The 22,481-nt window shown below is 41.9% G+C and overlaps 2 protein-coding genes across 14 annotated transcripts in view; one reads left to right on the top strand and one right to left on the bottom strand.

Annotated features, from left to right (window-relative positions):
* Positions 1-410: 410 nt before the first annotated feature.
* On the bottom strand, positions 411-4,256 carry fbxo36a (F-box protein 36a). The gene is made up of 4 exons (XM_034216063.1): positions 4,161-4,256; positions 1,262-1,370; positions 943-1,115; positions 411-778 (listed from the first exon to the last, which is right to left on the bottom strand). The coding sequence occupies exons 1-4, from the start codon at positions 4,254-4,256 to the stop codon at positions 629-631; spliced, it is 528 nt and encodes a 175-aa protein (XP_034071954.1). The 3' UTR covers positions 411-628.
* Positions 4,257-4,700: 444 nt separating this feature from the next.
* trip12 (thyroid hormone receptor interactor 12) overlaps positions 4,701-22,481 on the top strand; it is a 50,411-nt gene continuing 32,630 nt past the window's right edge. For 5 of the 13 annotated variants that reach the window (XM_034216065.1, XM_034216071.1, XM_034216072.1 and 2 more), the window contains exons 1-13: positions 4,701-4,851; positions 8,338-8,484; positions 8,914-9,039; positions 9,384-10,171; positions 14,478-14,583; positions 17,041-17,177; positions 18,866-18,949; positions 19,118-19,213; positions 19,306-19,457; positions 21,419-21,454; positions 21,551-21,646; positions 21,741-21,833; positions 21,924-22,085. In XM_034216065.1, coding sequence (XP_034071956.1) covers positions 8,387-8,484; positions 8,914-9,039; positions 9,384-10,171; positions 14,478-14,583; positions 17,041-17,177; positions 18,866-18,949; positions 19,118-19,213; positions 19,306-19,457; positions 21,419-21,454; positions 21,551-21,646; positions 21,741-21,833; positions 21,924-22,085 — 1,974 coding nt within the window. In that variant the 5' untranslated portion in view covers positions 4,701-4,851; positions 8,338-8,386. Of the gene's footprint in view, positions 4,852-4,913; positions 5,019-6,381; positions 6,605-8,337; positions 8,485-8,764; positions 8,812-8,913; positions 9,040-9,383; positions 10,172-14,477; positions 14,584-17,040; positions 17,178-18,865; positions 18,950-19,117; positions 19,214-19,305; positions 19,458-21,418; positions 21,455-21,550; positions 21,647-21,740; positions 21,834-21,923; positions 22,086-22,481 lie in introns of those variants that run through there. The other 8 variants (XM_034216068.1, XM_034216067.1, XM_034216073.1 and 5 more) reach the window with 8 other exon arrangements.

A 22,481-nucleotide genomic window follows, 5' to 3' on the forward strand; every position in this document is an offset into this window, starting at 1 on the left:
CTTATCTTCCTCCTCCCATCATCTGACTCTAGTTTTCATTGCCATGTTGCTCCCTCTGCTGGCTGCACACATGACAAGCACAGAGACCATGTTAAACCCAGGCTGGCTGTAAGCAGAGACAGCATTGAGCGCAGAGGGTTTCAGCAGAGGGCGCAACAACCGTTATCTTGCAAATGTAAACAGGAAGTAGGCAATATGATGATTAAATGTTTGTCTGCAGGACTCTGGTTGCTAAAGTGTATATATAAAGGCCTTTTTGGATTAGTTAGTTAGTTAGGTTTATGACTCAGGAAACATGATGGGATAAGGCTGTAATACGATTTTTTTATTTACTAGTAATATTACAGATTTAAACTCTTTGCAACATACACCATTTTCAAGTAACATGTTTTTATCCATTGAATACCGGTGTCAGTTGTTGTCATCCAAAGTACCCATAATATACTTTTTTTTTTACATACATCTTTAGTTTATTCGACCTAACAGTCATCTTAAGAACACTCACTTAAACTCACAAAAAACACTGAATATTGCTTCACAAAATACCACATGAATACTGACTAACCATCCTCTGTAAAAGCATTTGTATTACAGTTGTTTTAGAACGGTCATAAACTGTTCAATTGCTTTACTGCTGGCCCTTCCTGCCACTGGTGTGGAAAAAGGTCAAAAACATCTTCCTCCAGCCCATGGCACTTGCTATGCCCTCCATGTCCCTGGTGAAGCCAGCACAGCCATTCCTCACAGTCTGCTCCCAGAACTTCTCAGAGTTGCAGATCTGGTAGGGTCACAAAAGATAATAAAACACATGCAGATTGTGAGGTGTGGTTATCAGTGTACAAATATACATGGGATCAAGGGTACACATCAAAGAGAGGGAAAGTGAAATGGAAAATAGCACAAGGGGTCATATGTAAATGTATAATTTTAAGAGGCTCTCACCTCTCTGAATCTCTGTGAAACTTGTGCCAGCTGTGTTGTATCTTTCAGCTCTAGGTTGGCCAGGATTTTGAGCAATATGTCATCGGTTAAGCGCTCCAGGTAATCAAACTTCCCTTGACAAAGTAACTTTGTGTGTTCAAGGATCCTATCCCCGAAAACAGCTTCAACTTCTTCTACAGGTGAGAAGAATGAGAATTTCCATTAAAGCAAATGCTGAGCACAAACAATTGTTTTTTTTTAAGAAGTGGAAATATGTTTAGTATCGCAGACAAGTGTATACAACAATGATTGGACATATGTTCTAATGAAGAATCCTTACGCTGTAGCATTTTCTGTTGTAGGAAATCATGATGGGATATCTTCTGCTGTTTGGGAGCAACGCCCTTGCAACCAAGTCGAACAGAAATCTTCCAAGATGTCAATATTACCTGAAGTTTGAATAACAGTACGGGCAGAGTGAGGACATTATTACTTTATTCCAAGAGCTTATGGTACATATAAATTCCAAGGAATACTTATGTTAGGTTTATTTAACTTGGATAAGTCAACCTGTATAATTTGGCCATCAATTCACTGATTACCTCACTCAATTTAATTTAAGAGGTGAAATTGTAATAATGGTACAAAGTCTTTCTTCAACTTTTCAAAAAATAAACAAACATATTATAATTGTATACTTTATGCCTCTACTCTACTTCATGTGGAGGCCAATTTTGTACTTTTTTGTAAATATATAGGTAGGCATACTTTATAAATTCAGAATATAGCTCGCACGGCGGCGTGCGTTGAAGCTTCAACGCTTCTTCCCATTCACTTTGAATGGGGTGACGTCACGCTTTGCCGAATTGCATTGTGGTTCCATCGCTTCGCTTTGCTCGCGTTGCTCGCTTCAAAAGTTGAGCAAAGTTCAACTTTTTAAGCTTCAACGGAAGCCAGGGTCGGCGTCATGGGGGGTCATTCGCGGGCCATGCCCCCCCAAATGAGTCACTGTGCCCCCCCAAAGCAGGGTGGGCAAGCCTTGCCACTTTGCCGGGTTTTTAAAAAAAAAATCATATAAGTGAAAACGTTTCCACTAAAGGTTTTTTGTGTGAAATACATCAGAAATAAAGAATACAAATATAAAACACAGCCTGAGGTGTGCTCACTGCTGCTCTCTGATTGGTGTGTTGCTTGACTAATGACCCCCGACCTTTGTTTTGTTATCATTACGTGGCTGTGTGTTTAGATGAAAGCGCAGTGGCGATCTGTTCATCTGTTACACTGATTATACAGTAAAGCCATCGAAAATAATATGATATAGTAGGCCTACAGTACAAGTACTTCTGGGTCTCTGTATTTCATTCAAGCTCGGCTCTGTGTGTGTGTGGCACGAGCGCATTTTGTGAGTGCGCGAGTGGTAACGTGGAATGTTGTTGTTAGCATCTGGTTAGCTAGCTATGCTAACGGATATAAAGAGCTGTTTCTACACCAAGGTGGAGGAGAGTCCTCTCCTGTCAGACTGAGAGGATCGTATAACCTCAGCTCAGTGAGGTAAGGACTCTCTCAGTGTTTAGATAGTTCACTTTAGTGTAGGTTATCTCAGTGGGTCTCAAACGGTTTGGTCACCATTTATGTAAACAAGTATTTGCGAGGAATACCTTTATATGATTATTATAGTTATTAAAGAATAAGAGAATAAATGAAAAACGGGTATGAAATACTATAGGACAGTAACACAAGAATACAGTTTAAAAGGGGAGTGATTAGTAAAATATCCATAAAGAAAAAGTACATTTGTGTACAGTTCTGTTTCATATGGATGCTTAGAGATGTAGGCTATCCATAGATCTCTTCATTTTGCTCTCAAAGTGCACCAGATTGATGCATTTAACTTCAATATTTTAAAAATAAGCTTCCCGGGGGAGCATGCCCCCAGACCCTCCTAGAGGACGTTAGGTCCACCCCCACCTAAAACATGTTCACATGGATAGGATAATAAATACATTTGCACACTTTTCATATGGTGGCCTATGTCCTTATATGTTTCTGTTTTGGTGGTCGTGCCACAACCGTGCATGTATGCACAAGTCATAGGCGCGCTATAAAATAGCACTACACCCCTGCAATGTGTGTGAAAGACACTTTACAGCATGTTTTTTTTAATTGAAGTTGCGTTGGTGTTTGTGTGTTGGTTGTTGACGGCAGTGTGTGCCCCCCCTTGGTAAATGCTTTCCCCCCCATTCGATTTGTTCTGGAGCCGACCCTGACGGAAGCGTCAGCCAATCAAATCATATGCCAGTACAAGCTCTAGCCAATCAAACCACGTGCGTGTGTGTCCGGGGCGGGAGATTCATTGTGATTGGTTGTTGGTCGAGTTTCAGACACGCCCACCGGCAAGCTTCAACGCAAGCCGCCGTGTGGACGCTGCTGGTGCGTTCACACCAGACGCGATACGATTTTTGGGGGCGGCGCGATTATATGTAAAGTCAATGCAGAGATGCGGACAGACGCGAATCCGCTCCGACGGCGCCCATGAAGCGGTTGATGCGAATGCCGTGACAAACGCTTGAGTTCAATTTTTTCAACTCGAGCGTCAAATTCGCGTGTCGCGTTTTCGCAGTTGCCAATCAGCGGTGAGGATCTCAGCCTGCCGTCACTGACGTTGAACCACAAAACCAAAACATTAACCATTAGCTGTTAGCAGTTAGCACACAGCTCCTCATATCTGTTCAGAAACTGGACTTAGGAACAACTTAAATGTTGATTATTTTGTATTGATTAAACCATCCTCCATTATATTTAGGTGACCAAAACCATGAGTGGGTTAACAGAAAATGTATTCACACTTATTCTGCTAAGAACTATTTTCTTCAAAAAATAGTAAACCTAACCCTAAAAATATTAAAAGTAAAAATGTGCTGCATTTGCTTTTAAAATATGTTTTAAGCCAAGTCATATTTGAAGTAGCTACATTTTCCTAATCATACTTAAATACTTTAACTTAAGTACCATTTTCGATGCAGTACTTTAACTTGAAATTGAGTAATTTTACAGTGTGGTATTAGTACTTTTACTCAAGTAAGAATCTGAATACTTTTTCCACCACTGAAAGCTAACAAGCTAACGTTTACTAATTTAGTAGCCTAGATGAAATGTAAGCTAGCCTTTGCTTTGTAGTTTAACTACATAATGGTTTTATCAAACCATAAAGTTATTATATAGAAACTGAAATACTCAACCTCATTTCTGGAGACAATGAGTTGGAAGTAATCTTTTGAAGGAGGAGGACCCTGACCACTGAATTGAAAAAGATGATCCCCAAGCAAAGACGCCATTTTTGGACGCAGATCTGTAACCATGACAACTGCAAAGCAACTAAAAATATCAGAATGTACTCAACTGCAAAGAAAACCATTGATATTGTTGATGAGAGGTTATGTTGAGCATAATATTTATTATTTGTATCGTACTTTTTTTATTGCAACACCACCAACTTACAACTCAAGAAAGAATACCGTACAGGTAGCAAAACATCATATACATTACTGTTTTATGTTTGTATAACGTGTGGGGGACGGGGGGGTTCACGACCCAGCGGATTGATACTTCATATTTGTGACAAGCTAATGTTACCAATGACTTCAGTGGTGCAATCATTATCTTTACGTATAGGACACATATAACTGGCGTCTTTATATCGAAACCTGTGTGCCATGTTTTAAATTGTATCGGGGAAAACTTAGCGTAAAAAAACAAAACAAGATGCTGTTAGCTAAACCCAGAAGTAGCGTTAAGTAGTCCCTGGCGGATGAATCACGCGGATGTATATTGCAGTTGTAGGCCCCCTCAGCTGATGTGAAACTAGCAGTAGAGAGAAAAGAGGAGCTGCTGGTGCACTGTCTGTTACAACTACAACACTGGAACAAATAGGTAACAACATTATACAAAAGGGTGGACATTTTCAGTGACATCTCAGCCAACAGTTTCGTGGACCTTCGAGGTTATTCAATATCGAAATACATCGGAGGAATTATGACTCAGTGTTGCGAAAATATCTCGAATACCGTTCCTGCTTTCCTGTTTTTTTGTGTCTAAAGGTATCAGAGGCCATTTCTTTTTTTGGCTAGCTAGCAGCTAACATTGTAGCTGCTAGCTAAGACAACTTGTGCATTTTTAATAGGAACATATGACCAGATTGTTCCCAAAAAGGCTGAATCTGTTAGTTGTAACTAAGCTGTTCCCATTGGCATCCTGTCGAGCTGGCAAAACGTTAGCCAGCTACAACAAGGCTAATATTAATTAGCTTTGCATGCTAAGGTTAGCTGGTGATAGCTTTAACGCTCTTGTTTGGTTTGACAACGCTTAACGTCATATACGTGACTGCTGCCCCGCAGTAGTTCTGTTTTGTTAAGGTCAGTGTTTTTTTTGTCAACTGGACAGCTAACATTAGCCAAACTAATACCAATTATTAGCAATAGTGTGTCTAGCTAACAGTCGCGTGTTTATTTTTGTCAGCCTACTGTTTGCGAGTCATTGACGAGACAATCTTTTTTGGCTAAGCTAGCAGTTAGCAATCGCTACTTGTTATTCTCGTCAAGATATTTGGCTAAGCTAGCATTAGCTTGCTAACACGTAGCATCGGTTCTTGTTATTCTTGTCAAGGTACTTGGCTAAATATATTGTTCGTTTCTACCCCTTTTACCTACATAAGGAAGACTCTACTGTGTTGACAGTGAGAATGTTATAGAACTTCTTTTTGTCTGGCAAAAAAATAGCTAACACGCTAGCATGCGCTGTAGTGAATCAGAATCCCTTTATTAGATTCAAAGGCTTTATTGTCATATGCACAGTAGCTACAATGGGATTATGGCAATTCAAATGTGTTTCCCTAGGCTGCTCCAACAATGCAACATTAATATTGATATATATGACATAAAATACATTGATACAAAACAATAGAAAATAGTGCAAGAAGAAACTGAGTAGAAATTAAATATTGCAAGATTAAGTGGCAAGACCAATGTTGGTCAAACAGAGGGGACATTTACATCTTTACACCAATTATGTTTAAGTGCCATGCACACATATGAAACATTTAAGATCAAATAATAATTAAGTATAAAGAGGTAATTAGTAGCATTATAAAAAAATTAAGTGAATCAAGTAGAAAGTAATGAGGTAGCTGATGACATACTATAATTACTAATATGTATGTATATATTGCAGTGTTATATTACAGGGTATTGCTAAACAAACAAGCAGCCAGTAGTATAATTTTAACTGGTGTAATTATTGCACAACAGATGTATTTGTTGTTGATTGTCATTGGCCTTCAGTCAGCTTAGAAAACATTCCGTATAGATTCCGATATCTACTTCTGTACTCATTGCATTGACAGATGCTAAGAGAGCATTTTTTTTATTTCCCTGGTTACCTTTCGACTTGACAGTTGTGTGATTTTGACTTGATCATCTCATCAAACAGTACAGGAGGTGAGCTAACTTGCTTGCGAAGAATGTATGGCTTTTTCCTCCATCAGCCAAACACAGATCAGTGTGTGTCATGGCAGTCTGAATACCAAGTTAGCTTAGGCTGGTTTACGCCGTAGCCTGCTGCTAGCTGTATTACATTGGGAAAGACGGTCTAGCCGATGCTGCCATTTTCTATATAGAGCTAATCCCAGGTGAGTGTTATCGTTATTTGCCACTTTAAGGAATTTGTCCGTCGCCATTTCATACAACAACACAACGCAGACAGGGTAGCTGTTTGGGTTTAGCAGTGCGTTTACTTATGGGGCTAAAGTGGTTGACACACCGGTACGCCAACTACGCATTTCCATGTAACCACAGCTACATTAGCTAGCCTAACTTTTACTTGCCAGTCTCTGGTATGCGCTTTCTACCCTTTCGGCTGTCATGATAATCAACATTTTGCGACTGAGATGTGTGTTATATAGATGTGACGAAGTTACTGTCAAAATGTATAGGACTAGCTAGGATATGAGTGGCTAAACATGCTAGTTGCTGCTGCTGGTGGTAGAGAACTACGTCAGAAATAAAGGCCTCTGTAAATCATGGGTATAACAAATAGACACGGTCGTGTTTGTTTAGTGATGTAGTGTAAGAAACTTTGTACAGGCGAGTGTTTCAAGCTGCTGATCGTCTGATGCGCTTAACTAATCACATTATACGCGAGTGGTGCACCAGTTGTCAGAATAAACAAAGACTAGGATGCACTGTCAGAGCAGGCCTAAAATGGCCCTGTGAGCTGCCAAGTGTGGCGTATTTTATTATCAAGGATATCATGATTTAAACCTTAACTAAATTGTAATCATTGTTTTCTGGATGGAAAAAAGTATTTTAGGTTGTGATTAAGAGCCTCTGTGTATCAATTGATAACATTTCCCTAGTGTGTGTGTGTGACAAATCAATCCAGTGAGTAATTTACTTGTTTAATTATTCATATATAATGCTTAATATGTTAAATTCGTATTCTTTTACACGCTTGACTAAAATGATACCAACACCTAACCCCAACAAGAAGCTCTTTTGGTTATGTAATATAATGGCCATTTAATTATCTTTTTGTGGGTTCTGTTTGACCTGATTTCTGCATAATGGTATTTTATTTGTCTGTTACATTGCTCATTATTACTCAAAAACATCTTGGGTTGTATTTATAACTTAAGGGGATATTCTGAAGAGGATTATTGGGTGAATTTATTCCAGTTGTTCCTCCTGTCAACAGTTTTAACATACAAATATATTAAAAAAACAAACAAGTTGAGTGGGTTAGTAGGACACTTAGTGATAGGCTCAACTATTAACAGCATGATGCAAACTGCTCTGTTTTCTAAACCAATAATTATAATGTGATACCGACAGTAAGAGTTGATATTTAAAGGTCACTTTTTTTGCAGACATGAGAAATATAAGACATGAAGTGAACCGAGTGGATATTACTTGAGTCTTGTTTTTTCTTTCAAGAAAGCACATTATTGATTCAATAATTTATTTTAGATTTTAAAATTCTACTTCACTTAGCGATAATTATTTGCCGTCTAAACCGTAGCCCACCTTTTTTTTTATATGAACAACTGTCTGGTTCCCTGCTCATGAACTTTTTGGCAGCCTGTTTTTGCCCCTAGCTGATAGGTCATGTCAGTAATAGGATTTGTCAGGGGTTTTCTGGTGGGAGTTTCCTTTGATGTACAATCTTACGAAAACTGATGAGACAGTTGTTCCCCTGATCACCTCAAACAGACTAGAGAGGTGATCGTGATGGTTTCGAACACCCCATCAGCCGTCACCTACCACCCAGCAACCCATTCCAAACCATGGACGACCCTGTGGTGGTTGGAAAGTGTAGATATAATACATTCGTTTTCTTATGTGGTTTATTTTTCCTTTGTTGCAGTGAATGGTAGTGTCTAGAAAGGGTATGTCCCTTCAGGAGAGAGGTGCCAATGTCCAACCGGCCTAATTCCAATCCAGGGGGGTCACTGCGCCGTTCACAGAGGAACACTGCTGCGGCCCAGCCACAAGACCACACAGTTGCAGGAAGGTGAGTCGACCTGCACACTTACTTTAAATTAGACCTAAATCCAAATTAAGAGGCAGTTATCATGTTTTATGGGGGGGGGGGGGGGGGGAAGGCTGTTTTTATTTCATTTAAATGAGCAACAAATAACTTTTAGGTAAAGGGATATTTTTACTTGAGTCATGTTTTTATTTCTCTGAAGTTGATAAGAATGTTGCTTTAATGCTAAATACATAAGTAAGGAAGATTATATTGTTTTCTTTATAGTTATTATTATAGTAAAATGCTGATTAACTCATTTTAGATCCTGTTACTCCAGAGGTGTTAATGATCAGAGGCTATGGAGACGCAGTAAGACTATATGATTCAGGGATTGATCATGTCTCTTTTCTTTATGTGGCTTGATTACATAAACCCACACTATCTTTTGCTCTTTAATTTCCAACCTCACAGGTTGCAGTCAGAGCAAGTTAAACATAAAGCAAATTCCCCACCCGAAAGTAGAAGACCTAATTCTAAGGCTTCCAAAGCCGCAGCCAGCTCAGCCACTGGCCAGTCCAAAGGGCACAGCTCAAGAAGGTACCCTCTCCTCTCCTTGGTGCTTATTGTGTGTGCATGTGTGTCCACCATCGTTATACAGGGCTGTGCGATTATGGCAACAATCATAATCACGATTATTTTGGTCAATAATTGATATCACGATTATTAAAAACGATTATCAGTTGATTACTCTGAACTTTAAGTATAATGACTGAAAAAACAATTACATTTATTTTTTATAAAATGAATAATCGTTTTATTTCAATATGATTAATTTCACAGCCCTACATTTCAATGACTACAATTAATGTGTTATGGTGATTAATCCTTTTTCACAGTTTGGATAGTTTTATAAGATGTGTTTTTGTTTTCCCTCTTGGCAGAAGCGGTCTTTCTCTGTCAGTGGCTTCATTTGTGTTGCAAGACGACCCGGAGGCAGCAGGGACATCCGAACAAGAGCGACCAGGCCAACAGTCAAAGAGTGAAGGCCCCCGAGGGCTGAAGCGAAGCGAGGCTCCGGACCAAATTAGTACCTTCGGACCTACCCCTGCCAAGAAGCCCAAAGCACTCCCAGCACCCAGAGACAATACCTCTGAGACCAAGAAAGGACCAGCGAAGTCCAAGAAGCGATCACTTGCTTCAGAACCACCTGCATCGTCAGGTCGAGGCCAGAGCAAGAAGAGCGGGGCCGCCGGGGCCTCACCAATCCCGAAACGGAAGAAAGCGGACTCCCTCCCCGGTCTAAGTAGCACCGCTGGGCCCCTCCCCAATCGTACCGAGGGCAGAACTGCAAAACCCACCAAGCTGGCGTCAAAATCGGCCGCCTCAGCCAAAGCTGGGTGTAGCAACGTGACGGACTCCTCCTCTTCTGCCTCCACCTCTTCCTCTTCCTCCACCGCAGGCACCAACAGCGCCACCACGCAGGGCGCCCGAGTCAAACAGGGAAAAGATCAGACCAAGGCACGGCGCTCTCGCTCGGCCTCCAGCCCCTCCCCACGCCGCAGTACCCGTGACAAGGAGCAGGCCAAGGCCGCCAGCTCTTCCAAGTTCGAGTGGGCAGCTCGCTTCAACCCCAAAGTCAACCTGCCAAAACCCAAACTGTCCTTGCCCGGATCCTCCAAACCTGAGACCTCCAAACCTGGGCCATCAGGATTACAAGCTAAACTAGCAAGTGAGTCACATTACCTGTGTTTGGATCCCCTCTGGATCATAGCGATCCACAGTGTGTGCTGCTCTCTCCTTTACAGCGGCATTGAGGGAAGTATCTGCAAGGGTTTTTACGGATTTGTCTAACAATATTTCAGGGTTATAATCGACAGAAGGGTCGACACATTAATCTTGTGAGCTTCGATGCCGCTAACACCTCTGGAAATAAATGTCACGGCATCAGTTACAAACTCTAACTGTATTTGGTTCAACTGCTTCCCAGTTGAGACGTAAACATTCACCACAGGTCAATCGTCCATATTGATGACATAGCCGTAATTTAGCATCCATAACATTTAGATGCGTTACATTCTGCGACTATACATTTAGTGGACACTACTTTTTCTACTACTTTGGGATTATCCTAATGCGCTATATAGTAATGACATTTCTATACTCTGTATTCGGACACTAAAAATAAACTAGCGGATGTAAACATACTTCATTATAAAATAAGGAATGATTTCGCACACAACTAGAGCCTTTTAGGTCTGACATGTTGTGCATGCATCATGTATAAATACAGTTGGGGACACGCTGCATACAGTGTGTGTGTGTTGTGGAGCGTTATCTACTTGTGGTTAGTGTGGCTGCACTGAGCTGCTGAACTGGCTCAGATTTCAGTGGCCTGAAACTGGAGAATAGCTACATCCCTAAATACTGCTGGCTGCTCGATTGTCAGTGTGGAGCACGTAGGAACTCTCAGGTATGGGACAGATTCAAATTCAGTATGTTTTTGTTTATAGTCATGTGACTTGGCGGTTTAGCATTGCAAATATATTTGTTGTCGAAATCGGCTGCCAACTTACCAAAGTGTCCCACTGGTGATTGGGATAAGAGAGTCTGTCAATTATGAACAAAACAAAACGGCCTAACCCTACCCAAAGGTAATTCTCAAGGTTCTGTACTTGCCTGAGTTAAAACACATTTCTATGTAATAAATAATAAACAAAATAAGGCAAATATGTTAAATGCATTAAAAAACCATTTATTTAATTTAACAATGTATTGTAGACAAATTGCGTAATGGTTGTTAGGCAATATCTGACTAGAGGAAACACAACCTCCATGTGGTATCTGACATTAAGAAATAAGCATTCTGTACTGTGACGTGTTGGTTAGAGAACAATCACTGATGTATAGTTGCACTCGTATGTCAGTCGGGCAGAGCCGCAGATATCTCAGTATATGTTTAGTGTGCAGGAAGTGAGTGAGCTGTTCAGGGTGGGTCGGGCTGTTCTAGCTAGGTGAGCTCAGGTGGGCTCTGTGCCTCGGGCCCTGGGCCCAAATGGAGAGACCCCTCCTAAGTTGGCCGAGTGTGTTAGCCCACCAGCTGATGTGTGTGTGTGTGTGTGTGTCTCTCTCTCTCTGTGTGTGTGTGTGTCTCTCTCTGTGTGTGTATTTGTCTGTGTGTCTCTCTGTGTCTGTGTGTGTCTCTCTCTGTGTGTGTGTGTGTGTGTGTGTGTGTCTCTCTCTCTGTGTATGTGTGTCTCTCACTCTGTATGTGTGTGTGTGTGTCTCTCTCTCTGTGTGTGTGTGTCTCTCTCTCTGTGTATGTGTGTCTCTCACTCTGTATGTGTGTGTGTGTGTGTCTCTCTCTCTGTGTATGTGTGTCTCTCTCTCTGTGTGTGTGTCTCTCTGTATAGTGTGTCTCTCTGTATAGTGTGTGTGTCTCTCTGTATAGTGTGTGTGTCTCTGTCTCTCTGTATAGTGTGTGTGTGTGTGTCTCTGTATAGTGTGTGTGTCTCTCACTCTCTGTATAGTGTGTGTCTCTCACTCTCTGTATAGTGTGTGTCTCTCTCTGTGTGTGTGTGTGTGTGTGTGTGTGTCTCTCACTGTGTGTGTGTGTGTCTCTCACTCTCTGTATAGTGTGTGTCTCACTCTCTGTATAGTGTGTGTGTCTCTCACTCTCTGTATAGTGTGTGTCTCTCTCTGTGTGTGTGTGTGTGTACTGCTTTTGACAAGGGAAGAACTTCATCTCCCTCTTTATATCTCCGAATCTAAGCCTCTTATTTATTACACGCACATTACATGTTGCTATTTTACGATATAATGGCGAGTAAGCTTATCCAATTTGCATTATGCTTGAGTTGAAGTGGTTTTGTATGGCTTTAGGTTTCACAATGCCTTTTTGATTACCTTGATATATTACATATTACAACTTAGTACTTTTTTTTTTTTTAAAACGCATGTAAAATATGCAACACTAAGCTGTGGCTCTTTCCTGCTGTAACGCTGCACGTGTCCCCTCTGTGGGACGAATACAGGTACTCTGATTTAGATTTAGTGGTACAACTGCCACCCAGTCAAAAGGGAAATAGGTTTGATTGGTTCAAGTGGCTACAGACAAGCTTTGTTTTGAGTTTCATGGGGAAAATGCAAAGATACATTTGAATTAACTCAACATTTAAGTTGTATGTATCTTTAATTCATTTGGTCTAAACTTTCAATGTTTATTTTTGTACTTCTGAATTATGCGTCACAGCCCCAGCGTGAAGGTTGTCCTGTCATAGGGCCATGGCTTGGGTTACTATTAATACCCATCTAGTCAGCGGCTCAGGGCTCTGCACAGGCTACACTCGAGCCTTTCCTATACACAATATCAGGCTTTACTCTTTTCACAGACCCGTGGACAATAATCATGATACACTGGGGATTTCGTTGGTTTTAAATCGATCATTTGACAAAACTGTATCAGTGTTGGTACGCTATGAAAGTCCTCAGTCAAGTAAAGCCTTTGTATTTCATTTATAGTATTAATTTATTCTCTAAACTTGTTGTGAATAACTTGTGGGTGTAGGGATGGGTACCGAGCCCCGGTATTAAACAGGCCCTATTATTAAAGACCGTGGTACCGTTAAGCTCCGACGTTAACGGTATTTTTATCGGTACTGGAGACATCTAAAATATATCTCATATGTATTATTGCTACACAAACATTATATTGCAGTTTTAGTGTCGCCAACTCCGTTTCTAATACTGCAAAATAGGTCTATGATTATTTTTTGTATTTTCGATCTTTCCAATCCAGACGAGAGATTCTCTCTCCCCCTTCTGTGTGCGAGGGGGCGGGGCAGTTTACACACGCAGCTGCTACATGCACACACACACACACACACACACACACGGGAGATGGCGGAGAGAACGCGCTCCAAGGTGGTTAAACTTTACCCGTCTCGATGTGGAGAATGCTCGTTGCCAAAAGTGCAATAAGAGTTTATCGTGTAAGGGCGGTAACACAGTTACCAGTTTGTCTAAACATTTATCAAAAGTGCTCCACATCCAGACGGAGGAATGCACCGGGTTGGACCGTCTTTCTAGCAGCTCTGTAGCCCCGTCCACGAGTAACGTTTCCACGTCAGGTGTTATGTATGCTAGCAGCAACACACGGAGTTAACTCCATGATTCAAACATGGGTTCATGATTAGAGGAAACTGAGTTATTTATTTTGTTACAGTTTCAGCTATTCTGTTTACAGTTCTGTCATCAGATTATTTAATACGATTTGTTAAAACATTGTTGTTTCTTTTGATGTGAAATATTATGTATTTAATTTAAATAAAAAGCAATGTTAGTTTTTTCTCCCAAAGAACCGATAAGAGTACCGTTAAAGACCGGATCGATAAGCGGTCTCGATAAAAGTAGTAGTTCCGTTAAAACCTGAATGATGCCCATCCCTCTGGGGGTGTTTGTGGGGGGGGTATTATTATGACCAATGTCTCAAATCCTTCACAAACATCACACGGGTCTTGTCAGGGGGAAATGGTTTGATTCAGTCTATATTGATAATTGTCTATAATGTAAATGTAAAATAAAAAGGATAACTTTACGTAGTACTGACTGCCTTTGGGTTGTTTCATAGTTTTGGCAGATTGTGGGAATAAATTAGTTTGAATAATTAAAGCTTCAGGTCCTGACGGCTGTTATGATATCAGTCAGAGGCAAAACCAAACGGCCTTACCCAAGGCTGAACAATTTCCTCATCAGTGTCGTTTGTGTCACATGTCGATGTTGCAACCGAACACTACACCTGCTGTTAGCATGTCACTGGTAGCACGCTACACTTTCATGGGATTTGATGTTCGTGGAACTAAATGTTTGTTTCGTACTTTCCAGGTTTTTATTTAAAGCATTGAAGTGAAACTAACTCACATTTTGTCTTTGCCCTGGCCTACATTTTCCTGAGCATTTATCCCAGACTAAAGAACTTGATACCAGTGTTGGCACCTTGTCCACATGGCTTACATGTGACCTTTTTATTTTCACCCTAGGTTTGAGGAAATCCACTAAGAAGCGCAGCGAGTCTCCTCCAGCAGAGCTCCCCAGCTTTCGGCGGAGCACACGCCAGAAGACCACGGGCTCCTGTGCCAGCACCAGGTACTGATCACAGTGAAGCCTTACTGGAGACAGATGGCATGCAAATGTTGAATGGATGTGACAATTAGGAAAGTACTGTCAAAGTGGCTCAAATGGTGGAATGAGCTCCCCATTGACATCAGGCCAGCAGATAGCTTACACATCTGCCGGCGCATCTCTTTCGACTCCACTTCGATCCATACAATTACTAACAAAGCACTTATATACTAATAAAGGACTGGCTTATCTAAAGCCAGTTGAGTAGCACTTGAAATGTTTGGCTCTATGAAACCTGATGTACTTATATGATTGTTTTCTTCAAGGTTGTATCTTGTTGGTCGAATGTACTTATTGTAAGTCGCTTTGGATAAAAGCGTCAGCTAAATGTAATGTAATAATGTAATGTAAGTTGATTTAAGGGTTTAGACCATCACTCATACTTACTTCACCCATTATCCTTTCAAAATAACATTGATAATCATAATTTATCTGCAGGGAGGCTAGTACTCTGTACAGCAGGGCTATTCAATTAGTTTGGAATGGGGCCGGTTGATGAAAATGATCCAAAGCAAGGGGCCGGGAACAAGATGGCTTGAAATATGAGCAATCATATTAAGAGCTTTAGATACAGTAAATACTACAACAGCATAGTGGAGTGCATATATTGTGTTTAATTAAATCAAACATAGCCCCAAGGCCTTTATAGATCTAATGGCGCGTTTCCACTGCAGGCCTCGCTCGGCCTCGCTCGGTTTGGTTAGGCCTTATTATGCCCGGCTCACTTTAATGCTGCGTTTCCATTACAGTTTAGGAACTGGGGCAGTTACTATAGTAACGCAGTGTAGGCGGAGCCGTGACGTCATCTTCAATGAGAGCCCCAGAAAAACAACACAGCCGTTAGCTGTTAGCACTCAGAGCTCACAGCTCCTCATATCTGTTCAGAAACTTGACAAAAGTTAAACAAGTACAAACCACAGACTGCCTGTGTCATGGCGAATACAGTCGCTGCTTTATTTATGTCTGTATAGGCCGTTGTTGTGAGTGTGGACGGTCGGAGCATATATAACGTTAGCTTAGCCAAGCTACATTTAGAAAACACGCATTTTAAAAGGGTTTTTCGCCTGCCGTCTGTCTGCAGACTTGTCAAAGCATTAATTCATGGTTTGTACTAACCGGTATCAGTATGTTGTTACTTCGGCATCATTTTTTAACGTGTATTACAATTAATTCACGGTCAAATATGTTCATCTTGTTGTAGTTGTAGCCCCCTTTCCAGCGATTCTCTCTCTAGTTTAGCATACTCAGCCCGACTCAGCCTGGTTGTTCCTGGCCCTAGAACCACGATTTAGTCGGGCCAGAAAAAAGGTGAAAAAGTAGCCCCGGGCCAAAACTAGGCCAAGTGGAAACGCAACCAAAAATGGGCCCTGCACGGCTCGGCACGCTTAAAGCGAGCTACCCGCTGCAGTGGAAACGCGCCATTTATGGCAAGTTCAGAACTCAGTAGGCCTACATGTGAAGCTAATTTAACCATCAACATCATTTGATTTAATTTAGGTGAAATTATCTAATCATTCACGCAGAGATGCAATCAATGACAGGAGTTGTCTCTACAGTAGCTAGTAGGTGGGTTCGAAACCCGAGCCCGCCTACGTTTTCAGGCAATGTCTTCCCCTCTATCTCTCAATGTAACACCCTCTCTGGAATAAAGGCACACCGACAAAATTACTTTTTAACATTATACATTAAATTATATATTATACTCAAAGGGCCAGTAAATGTCACCCCGGGCCGCCAATTGAATAGCCCTGGTTTAGACCATCACTCATACTTACTTTATCCATTATCCTTTCAAAAACACATTGATAATCATTGTCTGTCAAGTTCCTAATCCTTCAATATATCATTTCAATGCACAGTGAGCTAAAGTTCCCCCTTTTCCTTCTGTGCAGTATCAATCAGAACGGGGACAAGCCTGCTAGTTTATGCTAACAGGAAACTCACTCAGCAACCAGGTTCCACAGGAGTGTTTAAGTTGTTTAAAAATGTTTCTTGGGCGTAGAAGTGGACAGCAGTAATTACAAGTGTAAACAACCACCAAGACGCATTGTGTTGCCATCACTCAAACCACTTAGCAGTTTGGTCTGTGACCCATATGACCACATATCCTTTGTAGTGTACACACTAATGCTTCCTGATTCTCCTGACTTTCCTTTGGTTTCTCCTTCTTATCTCAGTTGGTTCTCAAATGGTGTCAAACCACGTCAGAACATTTTGAAAAGCTGTTGATGATATATTATGAGTCTGTCAAACATGCCAAGCCAATAGACCGGGTTTTTGCAATACTTTAATTATTTAATATCCAGCATGGACAAGACATCAATGGGCACTGCTGCTCTGCATTACTTTGACTTACATTATGATGTATGATTCTTCAGTGTGATTATTCTGCTGTGGCTCACACTGTTTCCCTCTCTTCAGTCGGCGGGGCTCAGGCCTGGGCAAGCGCGGGGCAGCCGACGCTCGCCGACAGGAGAAAATGGCCGACTCTGACAACAACCAGGACGGGGCCAACTCGTCAGCTGCTCGCACTGATGAGGCATCACAAGGGGCTTCAGGTACCCATCAGGACACTGTTTTAATTCCTGATTGACAGAAGTACATAACAGCCGCTTTCACACCAAGTACTTTGCCGTACTTAGTTCCCAGCACTTAGTACCCCCATGGAACTAAGAGCAGATCGCATTCACACCGGAATAAGTCCCTGGGGGAAGATTACGTAAATGAAGCCGCTGACGTCACTTCTTCTTCTTCTGCTTTGGGTTTACTGGCAGGCCGCAAACCACTTCACGGCGTATACTGCCACCCGAAGTCCCCGGCTGGAAGTCCCCGGAGTTGGGGACTGGCTTCAGTAGAAGCTGCTGGGACTCCCAGCAGCTTCTACTGAAGCCTTCCGAGTAAATCGCCAGAAACGCCGACACCTCCTCATCACTCCACCGCTCCCGTGTTTTTTTTTGTGTTGCCATAAGTTATTCTCTCTCCGTTGGTGCGCGGGGCTAATGCTAATGCGAGCAAATAAAATGGCGGCTTAAAAAAAAACGTTTCCGAGTTTTACGTGGTTCGCAATTCGCCCAGCCAATCAGAAATTGGAACCCTTTTCTCCCCAGGAAAGTACCACCTCTCTAGTACCTCATTCACACCAACGCAACTCCGGTTCAAGCTCCGTGCTAGAGCTTTTCAGGTTCAGAACCGGTTCTTCGGTTTAGCTCCGGCTCTTTTCACACCGCCCAGAGTCCGACTGGTGCTGCGTCATCGTTTGCGTCATGACGTAACCGTTTGCGTGCCTGCTTCATTAAGCCAAACCGTGCGGATGAAATCAGTTGCATTAATTTCTTATGGCTCTATCTGCAGCTTTTCCGGAGTCATTTCTGTGGTTTAGTTATATTCTTATAAAAAAGTGTACTCGTGTCAATAAAGGTTTTTTTAAAACACAACGGCTTCCGAGGTCGGTCTTATTTCTTAAGGTGTATCATTCATTTAAATGAACTGTAACCTTCACCCAGGTATGTAACAGCTGTTCTCAAATGAACACGTAAAGTTTAATATTTATAGTTTTATAGATGTATAATGAGTTATAATGAGAGGTGATCAACGTGAATGCTCAGGTTCCACCTTAACACGCAGACACGTTGCTTCACCATGAGCAGAAACCTTTATATATACAGTCTATGGCAGAAAGAATGAAACTCTTGTTAAGTTTCTCCATCGTTGTGAAGAAACTGGATAAAACGCGGGCTTTTTGTTGTTGTTCAGGAGTTGATCTGTCTCTGCCCCCGCCTCGACGTAAGCGTGACGTATGCGGTGCTTTTGCTCTGGCCGGACAATTTTTTGGTGCTTGAAACGAACCGGATTCCGGAGCTAAGAGGCTGCTCCGCTGCGGTGTGAAGAGGAAAACCCGGTGCTTTTCAAGCTCCAGCTCCGAACCGGCCCTGAAACACCGTTGGTGTGAATGAGGTATAGCAGGCACTAAAAAGGGGGTAAAAGTTCTCATTAACTAAGCTCTCGTTTGGTGTGAACGCAAAATCCCAGGAACTATCGGAACTAAACGGGAAAAGTACTCCGGTGTGAAAGAGCCCAACGTCCTTTTTATAGGCCTTTAAATCTATGGATGATCCAAAGTATGAACCCTCTTCAAGCTTTATTTTACGGCTTAAATGTGAAAAAAATGAAGCCATTAACATCATTTTTCTTTCAACTGTTTCACCTTTTATTATTCATTTTGATTAAATATTGTTTCTGTGTCCAGCTTCAAGCTCAGTTGCTGGAGCAGTGGGCATGACCACCTCTGGAGAGAGTGAGTCTGATGACTCTGAAATGGGAAGACTTCAAGGTACATTAACCCCCCCCTTTCCACTCGCTGATGTTCCAATGTTTCCCTGCTTAGATTCAGCTTTTGTAGACTACGTCACTATATTTTTGAAGAATTAATAAGTGTGTGCATGTCTCTGATCGTTCTGTATAGTTTGTTCTCTAAACCTAGCTGTTTTTGTCCCTTTAGCCCTACTGGAGGCCAGGGGTCTCCCCCCACATCTTTTCGGGCCCCTGGGACCCCGCATGTCGCAGCTGTTTCACAGGACCATTGGCAGTGGAGCGAGTAAGCCAAACCTTCTTGCACTAACTTCAATTTTCTTCACGTTTGGTAAGCTCTGAATAACCCCCCCCCCCCCCCCCCCCACCTGTGTCCAGGCTCCAAGGCTCAGCAGCTCCTGCAGGGTCTTCAGGCCACAGGCGACGAGTCCCAGCAGCTCCAGGCTGCCATCGAGATGTGCCAGCTGCTGGTGATGGGCAACGAGGAAACACTCGGTGGATTCCCCGTCAAGAGTGTGGTGCCCGCTCTGGTCAGTCTCATGTGTTCCTGCATCATTCTCAGCTGTCCTGTGTGTTGTATGCCTCGCTTACACACACAGTTACACCTGTTGGTCATTTTATATCACCTCACCAAGACCTCCCAGTTCATATCATGGATCTTTTCATAATATCCATGTTCAAAATATCTATTTAATTTATTTATTCAACCTCCCAAAAAAGCTCTAGCTTATCTCCAAATACTTTTTTAGTTATGAATTTAGAAACCGATGTGTTCTCACCAATGATCTGTTTTCACTTGATTAGAGTGAAAGTGAAAGTGAGCATCCATAATCCATATAGCATTTGAACAATGATTTCCACCTAGATATGTGTTGCTGAAGATAGTAATCAAATCATATTTATTTTTCAAAAATGTATATCTCTAGAATTTATTTGGCGTTGCATAAAGAACAGAACTTGCTTAAACTATAGCTTCGGTGCAAAAACAAAATACAATTTAAATTGAATTTGACTGTATTTTTTCCCAAAAAGGATTACTTCAACTTCCTTTAAACTGTTTTATGGGAAAGTGTTCATTACTGCTCCATCTATAGAGTCGGTCCTAAAACCAGGAAGTAAACTCCTTCCGGTTCCTTCGACAAAAACGCAAAGCAATTTCTCCATAGGATTTAGGAAAGTAGCTGAAATCAGGTCTGTGGTTGAAACACATTTAAGAGACGGATCACGTTTTGTTCAGCCGGATAATCTCCACATGTCTACCCTACTTTTATAATGATCTAATCATAAATCTAGTCACCAGAAGCAAAATGCTATCGTTATGCTATAAAGGAGCTACAGCAGGGTCGCTGCTTCAACGTCACGCCAACTTAACATCCATATTCAAACATACAGATTCAAAATGGTTCAAGTTGAAGCGTTTGTTTGAACACTTTGCAGGAGGCAGAACAGAAACTAACTTAGTGTTTACGTGTTCGGTGTAATGACGTACAGAATCAGAATACCTTTATTAGTCCCACGGAGGGGAAATGTGCGTGGTACAGCAGGAAAAAGAGCCACAGACAGCTTAATGTTACATAATGTTAAATATGTGACATGCGTTTAAAAAAAGTTATGATATAATAAAAAAAGTTACATAATTTCAAAAAATACACATCCTGTAACAGTTCTGAGGATGTAGGCAGCATGTGCACATAGTTTGTTGGTATTTAGCAACAAGGGGTGATATAGTCTGTGTTGTGGTTCGTGTGTGGGGGGAGGGTCAACTAGGGGCTGCGCTGGCTGTATAGTCTGACCGCTGCAGGAAGGAAAGACCTGCGGTACAACGTGCTCGAGAGCCTCTGTAGTCCTATTCAGCCACTTAACAACCATCGCTTTTCAGACACGTCAACTCTTCAAAAATCACCAGTGGGGTCACAGCCAGGGGCGCCGTAAGGGGGGGGGAAGTTAGGACGATTCTAAGGGCCCGTGACTGACAGGGGTCCAGACAGTTTTAGAACATTAAGAAAAACATTTTTAAGTAACCAATGTGATATCTTTTCATGGGGCCCAAAATCCCTGGCGGCGCCCCTGCTCACTGCTGATGTATTTAATGTCGTAGAACAACACGTGATCTGTCTCTTCAATGCGTCTCAACCACAGACCTTATTTCCAGATATTTTCCTAAACCCTACGGAGTCGAGGGAACCGGAAGTGGTCAAATGTTAACTTACTTCCGGGTTTTAAGACGAGTCACTGTGGCTCTCGATATCATGACTATTTAAAAAAATAAAAACCGGTTTGAATAATATCACACTCAGTGATATTGCATTGCGTGGTTTCATTACATAAATAGATATTTGTACCGAGTGGACTTTAAGGTCTTCTCATTCTGAATTGTGCGATCAGAACGCTTTGTATAGAAAATGAAAAATACTTTAGTTAAATGTTGTTCCTGTGATCTTTGACTACCACTAATCTAATTCCAAATTAACATTCTACTTTTCATTCACAGATTACACTGTTGCAAATGGAGCATAACTTTGATATAGTGAGTATTAAAATGAACTTTTATTTGTTGTTCATTGTTTGTGTCGTCCATTCTTTGTAATGCCTGTTTACTCATGCGTGTGATCCGTGCCCACAGATGAATCACGCCTCTCGTGCACTCACGTATATGATGGAGGCGCTCCCCCGCTCCTCTGCCGTGGTGGTCGATGCGATCCCTGTCTTCCTGGAGAAGGTAAGACACCACCTATCTGTCCCCGATCGCTTGTTAATTTGCAACGGTGTCCTTTTTGATATGCTAATGCCTTGTTCCACCTCGGTGTGTGCAGCTGCAGGTTATCCAGTTCATTGACGTAGCGGAGCAGGCCCTGACCGCCCTGGAGATGTTGTCAAGGCGACACAGCAAAGCCATTTTGCAGGCTGTAAGTGTCCTTTTTGTCTTCCCCCTTAAATGGTCCCGTCTCTTCGCCACAATGACGCTCAGCAACACTGTTTTCATGTCCTGCTCACAGGGGGGGCTCGCTGACTGCCTGCTGTACCTGGAGTTCTTCAGCATCAACGCTCAGAGGAACGCCCTGGCCATCGCAGCCAACTGCTGCCAGAGCATCACTCCAGACGAGTTCCACTTTGTTGCGGATTCTCTGCCACTGTTGACTCAGAGACTCACACACCAGGTGCGTTTATTCTCCAAGTCACACAAGTGTCAAATGCAACACCATCACAGCAGGGGTTCGACTCTAGTGGAGTTCTCATTCCAGGAAAAACATGTTTGAAACAAGAAGCCAAGTTATACCTTAATGGGTTTGTTCATTGTTTTCACATCAAAGAGGGAACAAGGCCTGCGTGTGCCATTGTTATTAGCTTTGTACAGTTATATGACCACTGAAAGAAAAGTCCGTACGAACAGCATCTTAATCGCATTAAGGAAGTAGGGGATGGAACATTGTACGACATGTGGATTTAAATGGAGATCATATACAGATAAAGAGAGAATAAATGTTGTATGACTTGTGTTTTGAATGTACACAGTTCAGTTAGCCAGGAACTACATCAACAGTTGTTGCTGGTAG

The sequence above is a fragment of the Gymnodraco acuticeps genome, unplaced genomic scaffold (assembly GCF_902827175.1).
Source record: "Gymnodraco acuticeps unplaced genomic scaffold, fGymAcu1.1, whole genome shotgun sequence".
NCBI classification, from domain to species: Eukaryota; Metazoa; Chordata; class Actinopteri; order Perciformes; family Bathydraconidae; genus Gymnodraco; species Gymnodraco acuticeps.

Bases quoted from the DNA above. Each gene is read 5' to 3' on its own strand.
- fbxo36a (XM_034216063.1), bottom strand. From the start codon at position 4,256: ATGGCGTCTTTGCTTGGGGATCATCTTTTTCAATTCAGTGGTCAGGGT. The intron at 1,371-4,160 runs GTTGAGTATTTC...TTCAAACTTCAG, and splicing joins TCATTGTCTCCAGAAATGAG to GTAATATTGACATCTTGGAA. The intron at 779-942 runs GTGAGAGCCTCT...TGACCCTACCAG, and splicing joins TTTCACAGAGATTCAGAGAG to ATCTGCAACTCTGAGAAGTT.